At 32.8% G+C, this 13,621-nt stretch overlaps 1 protein-coding gene across 2 annotated transcripts; it reads right to left on the bottom strand.

The window, feature by feature from the left end:
- Positions 1 to 221: 221 nt before the first annotated feature.
- Positions 222 to 4,416, bottom strand: LOC120087326 (protein Brevis radix-like 2). Of its 2 annotated transcripts, none has more exons than XM_039044305.1 (6): positions 3,585 to 4,416; positions 3,189 to 3,416; positions 2,538 to 2,911; positions 1,778 to 1,916; positions 1,143 to 1,522; positions 222 to 637 (listed from the first exon to the last, which is right to left on the bottom strand). In XM_039044305.1, the coding sequence occupies exons 2-6, from the start codon at positions 3,306 to 3,308 to the stop codon at positions 559 to 561; spliced, it is 1,092 nt and encodes a 363-aa protein (XP_038900233.1). In that variant the 5' UTR covers positions 3,309 to 3,416; positions 3,585 to 4,416; the 3' UTR covers positions 222 to 558. The 2 variants fall into 2 exon arrangements, with proteins under 2 accessions (XP_038900233.1, XP_038900234.1); XM_039044306.1 differs by having other exon boundaries at positions 3,571 to 4,416.
- Positions 4,417 to 13,621: the final 9,205 nt, after the last annotated feature.

The raw sequence follows: 13,621 nt of genomic DNA on the forward strand, positions 1-13,621 counted from the left end.
TTCTAACAAATTTCCCAAGTTTTGAGGATGTCTTAAAATTTTGGAGACCAGAGACCAGATTAAGGACTATTTCCCCATCTCTGTCCCAGTCTCGATTTCCCATCCAATCTCATCCCAGACAGTCATGGAAGAAGGCCCAGAAGTTTGGGCCTCAAATCAGAGAGCTTGATGGGCCATTGAAAGCCCATAGAAAGAGAAATCTTTGGACAGGTCCACCCAAATGTACAACCACCATTAGTTCTTTCTAAAATGAGAGACAAAATGGACAACATGGAATATTGAAGTAGTATAGATTTTGTCATCTCTGCTATAACTTTTCCCTAAACTATTTCCCTAAAAGCCACCAACTTAACCAATGTTATATCTTTCAACATCCTTTGATTCCTAACAACCTAAGAAAGAGAGGTCACAAGTCACATAGAGAAGTCTAAATTGAAAGAGAAAGGGGCAGAGAGGATATGTAAAAAGAAAAAAGAAAGAGAAAAAAGAAACTGCAACTAAAACATCATTTGGCGATGAGGAAAAGGAGAAGATGCAATTCCAATTTAGTTACCCCCATCACAAATACTGTTCTTGTATCCTTGCTCTGTTCTCTTCCCACCATAATCTCGCATGCATTTCGCCGAACTTTTCTCGACTGCATCAAAACAATTTTTTTTGCAGTAAATCAGAAACAAGATGATTTTGAACACAAACCATCCCTATAGTTTCCAGCTTGATATACCAAAATGAAATTATGACAACTGACAATACAGGTATTTCGAACTCCAAACATGAAGAAGACTCAGTTTGTTTAAGACCAAGCTCAAGTTTGAAAGCCTAAATTCTGTACCAATTTATCATAGACTTGAAGTAATAATGTGGAGTGTCTAATTTCTAAACGATTTTTTAGTCCTACATGAAGAGGTAATATTTAGAAAGAACAATTATTCAATGAGACTAGCATACCTCACAATAACGGTTGAATGTGGATTAAAAAATTTGTATGCTCCTAATTTATCTCATACTTTTCTCTCATACATCTAATGGTGAAAAACTGTCAATCACATTGTGACGGTTTTATATAAAAAATTTCTCCAAATTGGTAGCGAGAGAAAAGGACAGTTTCTTTAGATGTTATGCTCATTAAGAATATTCAATACCTGAAACGGATGCGTCTCAGCTCTCTTGAGCCACCCGGCAGAGCCCGGATAGTGATGTAGACTCCCGGTTCGTCCTGCTCAATCCATTCAGTCTCCAAGTCACTAGCATTACTTACAGAAAGATCTTCTGACTGATCTCCCTCGCTGGTCCTCACAGAACCATCTACGGATGATGTCTCAGTTTTTGCGTCGTTTGTGCTGGAGGGTTTAATGGATGAAGCCAAACCACCTAAATCATAGCAATGAGGGGGTTGATTAGGACGGTGATCGAATGATTCTGATGACGAGTTTCCCAATGGGCGATTGGAGTTCTGAGGAAGCCGCTCGTTGGTTAAAGGCGGGGTTGCAGGACTGTCCTTAGCTGATTGAATCTTCAAGTCCTGGAATGGAATAGAATTCACTAATCATGTAACAAAAATCTACGATCATTGCAAAATGCAAACTTGCTGAATCAGAGAGACGATAGGCATCCTCGGGTGTAATTTTGACATTGTTAAATCACTTTTGTCATTTTCAAAATCAATTTTAATGGTATGAAAATTACATTTAATAATGTAAAATCAAACATTAAGTTGATTTTGAATTATTAAAGATGTTTTTTTGAGTGATTTATTAGTATGATGCTTGAAACTTACCTCGTCTTCTGAGCGTGGAGGGGATGGTGGGAGGGGAACAGCTTGGCTATTGAACCGCTGGACATTATACAATTCCATAACCTTCTCATAATTTTCCGCCCACCATCTTTGAGCTTGCCATTTGTTGAATAATTCACGGCTGATTGATGAAAAATTCAAATCCATGATTCTTATACATACGAGCATGAAAAAGAAAGAAATGGAGTAGAATGTTTAAATCCCAGCTAAATCACGAGACTCCCACCTCCTAAACTCATTTTACAGGACAAGGTAATTAGATCTAATTGAGAAGCAATTTGAAGAAGTTTCATTGCACCAGACAACAAACTATCTATACATTTTCACAGTCTGAAACTTCATCTTACAAACAAAACTACAGAAATCACTTCGACAAATGACCTCAGTTTACTACATCAATGTCAACCCAAAAATTTAAGTTGGTGGATTATAGTAAACATGAAACATGGTAACAGATTGCTGTAAGAAAATAGTCAAAATGAAAATTGGCTATGAACTTTAATCATGGTTAAGCATTTTTTTAAGGATGAAAATGATATTACAGGAGTTGAGACACTTCTAATCTAATACAATTAAATTACCATGCTGATCCAAAAGTTTATGTAGATGAGTTGCAGTAAATTTAACTCTGTGACTATATTTCAACAGTGTTTAAACCTTGACCGACACAAGCTGACAAACAAGTGATCCACTTCCAGACAAATTGGTATCTTCAGCAACAGTTGAATTATAGATGATTTACCTGAAACGAATCCGTTTGAGATCGTTTCCTCCCTGCGGAAATGAAACGAAAGTGATAAGCACACCAGGCTCCACTTGGGCAACCCATTCTTTGGGTTCGTCTTCTTCCATGAAAACAATTTCAGTTCGTCCACTTCCCGAAGCTGGAGTTCCTTCCCCACTTGACAGAGCTTTCAATCTGCCCTCCATTTCCTTTCCCCATTGCCTTGGCGTGGAATTTGAACTCCCAGTCCGCCTGTAGGAACAATGAAACCTCGCCGAATCTGACGCAGAATCAGATTCTGTATATTTATACTTACGGTTGTCACTAGATGAACCTGAACATGGCTTGCAGTTCTTGTAAGCTCCGGAGGCTTTCAACGCGATGTCCTTGATCTGAAAGTAGAAGAAAAAAATTCAGTCATAAACATCAATTTCACAGTAAAATGAGGTCTCAATAATGTCAAAAACAATACGGAAAACGTCAATTTCACATTAATTCATTGTCTGGCTTCTTTCCCCCAACTTCAAAAATCGAACTCCTCCATTTTGACTTCAAGAAAGTGTAAGAAATTGAAAGTAGAAGAGAAAATTTCCCTCAAATTTGTGCAGCAACCGACTTCATCTCCTTGAAATTTCAAAGAATAGAAACAGAAATACGGAGAATGTTTACCTGAGCAGTGAGAGCCTTGATTGTTTGTTTAGTCCTCGGTGTAGCAACGGAGTCTTCTCCTTCCTGCTGGTGCAGAGATCCATTGTTGAGCTGCTTCGAGCAGGCTATACACGTCAACATCTCCGGTACAGAAAGCAACAATCCACCAAAGGAATGGAAGAAAAAAGGAAAACCCAGTTCGAGAAGCTCAGTGACCGCGCAGAATCACAAGATCTTGTCTCTTATCAGCTAGAACAAGATAAAAAAGAAAGTAAACTCAAATCGAAAGGCCTGAGGAATACGGAATAATAAAGTAAAGCCGAAATAAAGCAGTGGGAGAATAAACAAAGAAAGAAACAAAAAACAGAAAGGAAAAGCAAATGGAATGAAGAGAAGTATTCACCAGTAACAACTTACGGATGAGAGAGGACAATAAAAAGGCAAAAGATTGAGTTGGAAAACGATCACGTCGAGCAGTCGCTTTCCATAACTTTCAATCAGGTCCCGTAGAAAGAAAAAGAAACAGATTATGGAGAAGAAGAAGAAGAAGGAAAAAGTTCGATTGGATTGGAAGTAACCAAATCGATTTCGAATCGTTGGGATTAGAGAAAGAGGGTTTCTACGCTACAAAATAAACTTTAAATACACAAACTCATCAGATTCTTCGTTTCTTCAATCGCATTCATTCGCGCAGGCTTTAATCTTCTTTTTCTTTTTTGCTTTTTCGTTTGCGATGGTCAGCGTGAAAGCCAGTTACGAGGAGTGAAACGCACTCAATGGTTTCTTCTTCATCTTCTTCTTCTTCCTCCTCTGGTTGTTGTTGTTCTTCTTCTTCTCTCTCTGTGGACCTTTGAGATTTGGGCTGCAGCAGCGTACAGAGACAGAGCCCTACACTCCGTAACGCTCGCTCCGACGCGGCGCGGCGCGGCGTAAAGCAGAGCCGGCCTATGGCTAGGTTTTGAATGCGTGGCGCAGCCGAGAGCCGCCGCCGTCGCCGCCGCCGCAGAGAGAGAGGCGTTTTTTTGTGTTTTTGGGAATTTGATATGATTCACTCACGAGGTTGGTACCCCACTCACGTGCGGTACCAACACTGTTTTGGATCCAGATAAATTCAAAGTAAAAATCAATTATTATTAGTTAAATTAGATGTAATGTAAATATCAATTATCAGCCTTCTTTGGTCATATGTCACTAAATGTGTTGTCCATTTGTTTCAAGATTATACATGTGTCCATGTAACCCACTTCTATTTATCAAATTGTCTTGGTGATCAATCCAAAAATGTTAGAGAATGTTGAGAAATCTATTCTTCGTTAGTTTATTTACTTTTTGTTATTTATTTATTTTATATATTTATATATTTATATAATATTATATTTATTTTATTATATATTATTTATTGTATTGTATCTTCTCTATATTCATGTTCTCGTTGTGCTGGTTGTATTCTTCAAATTCACAACACGTTATGAGCTCCTATTATTTTCCTCACCAAAGATAGATCCTAAAGGTATGTCGGTTTTCCCTCTTCGTTATAGTTAATAAGTTTAACGTTATTTTGCATATTTATTATCTATTAAATTGTTAATATAAATACAATATTATGGGTACTTGATGGCGAAATCCACCTGAAAGCTATGAGACTACGACATCCAATCATGACAAAGCAAAAGCTATAATTTTCCTTTGTCCCCACGAGGGATTAAAAATGAAGCACCTTACAATAAAAGATCCACATATCTTGTGAAGAAATTTGAAAAAGATGTATGATCATAAAAAAAAAACAGTTATTCTTCCTAAAGCTTGTTATGAATTGATGCACTTGAGACTACAAGATTTCAAATAAATGGTTACAACTCCACATTATTTCAAATCAGTTCAAAACTGTTGTTACGCGGAGAGAAAATTACTGATGTTGATATGTTAGAGAAGACATTTTCTACATTCCATGTCTCGAATATGCTCATGTAGCAGCAGTATCAAGAGAAATGTTTTACAATATTCTGAACTAATTTATGTTTTCTCGTGGCCGAACAAAATAACGAGTTATTAATTTAAAAAAATCATGAATCTAGACAACTGAAACGACATCATTCCCTGAAATGAATGCTTTGAATTTTAATAATAATCGTGGTCGAGGTCTGGTCAAGGTTGAGGTCGTGACGTGGCAAAGGAATAAATAATTATTATTTTCATGGTGGTCGTTCTAATCATTCAAATTTCAAAAGAACCACACCAAATTATGATCACAAAGGAAAAGTTTCCCAAAATAAGAGTTCAAAAAGCGTTAAAAAAAATCCTTTCGATGCAGAATGACTGGCCATTGGTCACGTATCTGTCGATGTCATATATCAAAACACTTAGTTGATCTCTATCAAGCATCCCTAAAGAAAAAAAGATAAAAATATGGAAGCAAATTTTGCATACAAGGAGAATGACATATTTGACCCATCCCATATGACAAATCGACAGAATTAATGAAACATCAAGTGTTTCCTTTAACTTTGAAAATATTTAGACTTAATGTTATTTTTTTTATTCATTTCCATGTTTTTTTCCCCTTAGTAGATGTTAACTTTTGTATATTTTAAATGTTGTTTCTTATTGTGATTATTTTGTTTTAATGAAGAAGTTTGGTCATTTTCATATGTTGGGTGACTAAAAAATGAGTAAACAATATCTATGTCTGGCAGATGATCCAACTACACATACAATACTTACAAGTAGAAAATATTTTTCGAAACTGACAATGTTGGAAATAAAAGTCAATATAATATCAGGTTCTGTAAACCTAATTGAAGGGTTTGGAAAAACAGATATTATTTTGCCTAGAGGAGCAAAATTTACAATTAACAATGCGTTGTTCTCTAGTCAAACAAAGAGAAATCTACTGAATTTTAAAGATATACGTTGCAATGGTTATCATATTGAGATCGATAAAAAGAATAATATGGAGTATTTTTATATTGAAGGAATCGAATTCCCGCAGAAGCGTGTGAACGCCCAGCATTTAGACATTTGATTTTTATGGAAACAAAAATAATAAAATAAAACATACATTTGTAGGATAAACATTCAAACAAAACTATAAACATGTTATAAAAGATGGAAAAAGAAAATAAATCAAAACTCACCTTTGTTAATTCTTCTAGTTTTCTCTTTTACCGTTATCAATGATCTTGAACTTCTCCAATGAAGAATGACACCACTAACAAAGTTACCTTACTATTCTCTATGATTCCAAATAACTTGGAAGAATGGACTCCAAGAACTTTTGAGGAGGAAAATGGTAGATAATTTTTAGAGATAAGTTAAAGAAAATGTGGAAGCATGGAGACTAGGTTTTTTTGTGTAATGAAACCCTTTTTTCACTAAATGGCTATAAGGATATATTTATATGGAGAAGGATTAACGCTTTATCGAAGTATTTTCTTTTATACCCTTAGTGCCAATTAATTAAATAATCCTCATTTAATTAGTTGGTACATTAATTAAATAGTCATATATTAAATCTCATTTAATATACATTTAATTAATTATCATAAATATCATATATTTATACTTACCTCCAATCTTCATCGTTTCTTAATCAATTAAATAACTATGGTGTTAATTAACATATAAAAATCACATATGTGCATGTATACATCTCTTTATGAATCCAATTCATATAAATCTAATATTTTAATCTTATTTAAATATATATCTCTTACATAATTTGGATTATATATCATATCTATAATTAACCATTATATATTAATCTCATTAATATAAAATTCCATCGTTTAATTTGAACAATTTAAATCATTCTCCATCACTATCCTTCAGTGAGCTAACAAGAGAACCTTATGGACCTATAGATTAGAAACTCAAATGATATGCGATTAATTGATTAAACTTCTTTAATCCAATTAATCAATATTCATTAACTACCGATCACTCCACTAAAGATTGATAGTTGCACTCTTCGTACTGTAGATATATTTCTGTGTCCACGGATATAACCAATCAACAATAAGTCAACCCTTCACAAAACGCTCATAACTATAGTTGAGTCAAATTATCGTTTTCTCCCTATAGTTATATATAATTCCTTAAGTATCACTGATCCCTCTAATGAACAAACAGTTTATAGTCAAACGATAAACTAACATCTCTCGACCTAGTGAGAGGTTAAGGCCTCAATGTTCAAGACCCGGAATCAGCTATTAAGGGAGCAATTTATCTACTTTCCCTAAAGAGGGGAATGAGTAAATTCCATCTTGTATAGTCGTGTTCTCTTTACTCGGACAAATCCTCAAAATGGTAGACTTGTTGAGTCAGCTAATCTGGTCACTCCCACCTATACAAATCAAAAGATCACCCTCGTAAACTCTTCACAACTCATTCAGGATCAAGGTCAAGTCACCTATGGTTTTCCTAGTGAAATGTAAGTCTCTATAGCAACGGTGTTATAAAGAGAAACTATCCATTTCGCAATCTAGTCTTATACAAACTTTTTGTATAGAATACCCTTACTCGCATGTCTCCACATGAATTATCAGGATCAAATTATTTGTAGCACTTTACTTAATTGTAACCTCTACAAAGTGAGTCGTATTCATAGTGTCACCAAGATAAGGTATCAAGCCTTATCCATATACTACAGACCATTTAGGTTATCACTTAAACATGATCCACTTGTATGTCTCTACATACATGTTTAAGTTTCATCAGATAACCTTGGTTCTTAGTTTATTTGATTGAATTAATGCAGTTTAAGTGTCAATAAAATACCTCTTATTTTATTAGATGTGTAATTTGCCTTTGCAAACTGCAAGATACATGAGATTTAGGACATAAACTCCAACTCCATTGTCTCATGTGAAAAATATATACTAGAAGAGTTGTCTGTTTTATCTTCTGGATTATATTATACTCGTATACGAGTAATTGAAACATATGCAACAGTGAACCCGAAGTTCATGAATTCAAACATATTTACAATTTGGCATGACATATTAGGTCATCCTTGATCTATAATGATGAAAAGAATTATTGAAAATTCAAATGGAAATCTATCGAAGAGTCAGAAGATTATTCAATCCAATGAATTATCATGTGATGTTTGTTCTCAAGAAAAATTAATCATTAGACCATCACCAGTAAAAGTGGAGACTGAATCACCTACATTTTTAGAACGAATTCATGGTGATGTTAAAGAGAAACCGATGAAGGTCCTTGTGTGGAAGCGGGCACCATTCCCAATTTTAATTTTTCACAGAACTTTAAATTACAGAAACAAAACAGTTATGCATTATCAAACATAAATTACAGCATGTTTTTTGGGAATAAATTAGGGAAGAAAACGACATACCCTTAAAGCCATTCAAGTATTTCCTCTTGATCACGATCTCTTTAGTTTCCAACTAGACACCACCACTTGGGAACCCTCTAGTATTCTCTTTAGGGATTAAGAATTCAAGCAAAAGTTGTGGGTTTTGCTTGAATTATTAGAAGAGGGAAAAGAGAAAGGAGAAGGAATGAATTTCATTTGTGTAGCTGTGTTCTCAGCTCCCCAATCAGACAAATCCCCAAAATGATAGGCATATTGATTTGACAATCTGGTCACTCTTACCCATACAAATCAAATGACCGCCTTCATAAGCAGGAGTTCACAACTCATTCAGGATTCAGGTCATGTCACTTATGGTCATCCTAGTGAAATATAAGTCTTTATTATTAACGGTGTTATATAATGAGACTAATCATTTTATGGCTCGGTCTTATACAAACTCTTTGTATAAGATACCCTCACTCACATGTCTCCACATGAATGATCAAGATCAGATCATTTATAGCATTTTACAACACTTGTAACATCTACAAAACGGGTCGTATCCATATTGTTACCAAGATAAGGTACCCAGTCTTATCCATCTACTACAGACCATTTAGGTTATTATTTAAACAAGATATATTCGTTGTCTCTACATGCTTGTTTAAATTACATAAAATATACTATGATCTTAGTTTATTGGATCGAGTGTATGCTTATAAAATAATAATTATTTTATTATTAACAATTTGTTTATACAATGTTTACAAGATTTAGGACACCAATCTCAATAGATATACGTGGACTTATTAACCCGCCAAGTAAACCATTTAGATGTTTTATGGTATTAATAGACGCATTCAGTAGATGGTCACACGTGTGCTTATTATCAAGTCAAAATCTTGCATTTACAAGATTACTTGTTCAAATAATTAAGTTAAGAGCACAATTTTCTGATTATACAATTAAGACCATTCGTCTTGATAATGCTGGTGAATTTATATCTCAAGATTTTGATACTTATTGTATGTCAATTAGGATAAATGTTTAATATCCTGTAGCTTATGTTCATATACAAAATGGTTTAACAGAATCATTCATAAAACGTTTGCAGTTAATTGGTAGACCATTACTTACGAGAGCTAAGTTTCCCACATCTGTGTGGGGACATGCTATTTTACATGCAGCGTCACTTGTACGCATTAGGCCAATATCTTATCATAAGTACTCGTCATTATAATTAGCTTATGGCCATGAGCCAAATATGTTCCATTTGAGATTTTTTGGATGTACAGTATATGTTCCAATTGCTCCACCACAACGTACTAAGATGGGTTCTCAAAAGAGGTTAGAGATATATATTGGAGATTCCTCATCAATTATCAAATATCTTGAACCCTTGAGGGTCATTTACTGCATGATTTGCTGATTGTCATTTTAATGAGACAAAATTTTCAGCATTAGGGGGAGGAGTTAAGAAGTTGGAAAAAGAAATTACATAAAATGCATCGTTATTGTCTCATTTAGATCCTGTATAGGTTAATGTGAACTTAAAGTTTAGAAGACAATTCATTTGTAAAATATAGCAAATCAGTTACCAGATGCATTTATAAATACAAAGAAAGTAGCTAAGTCAAATATACCAGCTGCAAATGTTCCATCGAAAATATACCAGTTGCAAATGTCCCATAAAAAATTGTTATCCTAACACAACAAGTTATCACTAATGAGTCTGGAACATGTCAGAAGCGTGGTAGACCAGTGGGTCTCAAAGATACAAATTCTAAAAGAAAAATAATTAGTAGTCAAGAAAACTTGGTTGAGAATGTAAATACCCATGAAGAAATTCAGGACATGACTGATAAGGAATGTGAAATAAATAAAGATAATAGTGAGATTTTAATAATCTATGTTATGACAGGAAAAAAATGGAACTGAATCCATGTAGTTATTGACAACATTTTTGCGTATAATGTTGCTCTTGATATTATATCTGAAAATGAGAATTCTAAACCACAATTTGTTGAAGAATGTCGACATAGAAAATATTGTTTTCAGTGGAAAGAAGCAATCGAGGCAGAATTAAACTCACTTTCAAAATGTCAAGTTTTTGGACCAGTGGTCCGAACATCATAAAGTGTCAAACCTGCGGGATACAAATGGGTATTTGTGAGGAAAATAAATGAAAATAATGAGGTCACAAGATATAAAACAAGACTAGTTGTACAAGGTTTTTCACAGAGACCTGGTATTGATTATGAGGAGACATATTCTCCAGTGGTGGATGCAATTATACTAATTTATTTAATTGGTCTAACTGTGTATGAAAATCTGAATATGTATCTTATGGATATAGTCACAACATATTTGTATGGATCTCTTGATAATGATATTTATATAAGTATCTTAGAGGATTTAAGGTACCTAAAATATATAAAGCAAATTTTCAGGAATGGTATTCAATAAAGTTGCAGAGATCGCTATATGGAATGAAACAATGAGGATAAATGTGGTACAATCGCCTGAGTGGATATTTATTGAAAGAAGGATATCAAAACAATCCATTATGTCCACGGGTTCTTAAAAAGAAATCCCAGTCATGATTTTCTATTATAACTGTATATGTGAATGACTTTAAAATAATTGAAACTTCTAAAGAGCTTTCAAAGGCAATAGAATATCTTAAAAAAGAATTTGAGATGATAGATCTTGGAAAAATAAAAATTTTCCTTGGCTTGCTAATTGAACCATTAGTAGATGAGATTTTTGTTACATGGACAAAGCACATCCATTGCATATTCCAATGGAAGTTCATCCACTAGATGTGAAGAAAGATATATTTTGACCTCAAGATGATAATGAAAAACTTCTTAGTCCTGAAGTACCATATTTTAGTGCATTTGGTACACTTATGTATCTTGCTAATAATACAATACCAGATATTGCATGTTCATTAAATTTATTAGCAAGATTAGTTTTTCTCCAACAAAAAGACATTAGAACGAAATTAAACATATATTCCGTTATCTCCGAGGAACGATCGATATGGGTTTATTTTATTCAAATAAATCAAAATTTTATCTAGTTGGTTATGTAAATTTTGGATATTTATTTGATCTACACAAAACTAGATCTCAAACAAGTTATCTGCTCACACGTGGAAGTACTGTCATATCATGGTGATCGGTGAAACAGACCATAATAGCCATTTCCTCAAATCATGTTGAAATTCTTGCAATTCACGAGGCTAGTCGAGAATGTGTATGGCTAAGATCAATGACTCATGACATTCATGGAACATGTGGTTTGTTTTCTAGTAAAAATCTTCCAACGATATTATACGAAAACAACATAACATGCATGTCCCAAATCAAATGAGGATATACTAAAGGAGATAGAACAAAACATATTTCACCGAAACTTCTCTACACTTATGATCTTGAAGAAAATGACGACATCACTGTATAAAAATTTGTTCGAAAAATAACGTAATAGACTTATTTATAGAGGCATTACCCACAACAACCTTTGAAAAAACCGGTGCACAACATTGGAATGCGGCGACTCAGAGATCTCAAGAGATGTTTCCATGAGTGGGAGTGAATATACTTTTTAAGAGTATTGGATTATATGAAATATGTGCTATTTTTCCTTCACTAGATTTTTTTCCCAGTGAGTTTTTTCCTAGTAAGGTTTTAACGAGGCATATTTCATATATAATGGGCATCTAAGGGGAAGATATTATAAATATGTTAAATTAGATGTAATGTAGATGCCCATTATTAGTGTTCATTGGTCATATGTCACTCATCCATTACCCCATGTGTTGTCCATGTGTCTCAAGATACACTATTAATGTCCATGTAATCTACCTCGTACTTGTTAAATTACCTATAAATAGTGGCATTTGGTGGACTTTGAAAGACACATATTGGTGATCAATCCAAAAATATTGGAGAAAGCGGAGAAATCCATTATTTGTTATTTTATTTACTTTTTGTTATTTATTTATTTTATATATTTATATATTATATTATATTTATTTTATTATGTATTATTATTCGATTATATTTTCTCCATATCCGTGTTCTCGTTGTGTGTCGTTATACTCCTCAAATTCACAACAATATTATTTTTTAGTAGAATATTTGGCATTTTGACTAAACTGAAATGTCAATTGAACTCTGAAAAATAATTGGAAAAATAGATTTTTGGTCCCTGAAATTTAGAATTCAGTTTCTATTTAGTCTCTAAGTTTTAAAATATTACACATTTAGTCCATAAATTTTGAGTTTGGTTTCAATTTAACCATTAGGTTTCAAAATACTCCAATTTTATCCTTGACATTTGATTATGACTTCAATTTAATCCCTATGTTTTAAGATTTAGGGCTTGTTTGGATTGATTTGAGAAAAAAAAATAATTTTCAAAAACTCATTTTTATTTAAATACTTTTGATAAAAATGGATTAAAACACACTCGAAAAACTACTTTCAATAGTTACCAAACACTCCAATTTCTTTCAAAATAACTTATTTTTTAAATTAAATACGTAAAAATGTATTTCAAACATACCTTTATATTTTTCATCTCAATTTTTCACAAAATACTCTCTTTCTGTCTTTAGAGTTAATTTATATTAATAAATTAAAAAATGTTAAAAGAATCATAATTAATTAAGTTTCACTATTATTGTCACTTTTAAGATTAAATTTAAAATTTTACTTCACAATTATTTTCAATTAGTTGATAAAAATTAACTTCAATGATTGAATGTGAGTATTTAATTAAAAAAAAATTGGGGTTAAAAATGTATAATCTTGAAATACAAAGACCAAATTGAAATAAAACTCAAATTTTAAGGGTAAAATTATAACATTTTGAAATTTATAAGACTAAATTGAAACAAAACTCAAAACTTAAGTACTAAATGTGTAATATTTTAAAATCTATGAACCAAATAGAAACTAGAACCAAAATATAGGGACCGAAAATTTATTATTTCCAAAATAATTCATACAATTAATTTAATCCAAACTATTAATTTTATTAATTTGAATTAGTTTGTATAAATATTAGTTTAGAATTTTAAATTATACAAATTTAGGGTATAAAATGAAGTTTTACCCAAAAATCA

The sequence above is a fragment of the Benincasa hispida genome, chromosome 9 (assembly GCF_009727055.1).
Source record: "Benincasa hispida cultivar B227 chromosome 9, ASM972705v1, whole genome shotgun sequence".
Lineage (NCBI taxonomy): Eukaryota > Viridiplantae > Streptophyta > Magnoliopsida > Cucurbitales > Cucurbitaceae > Benincasa > Benincasa hispida.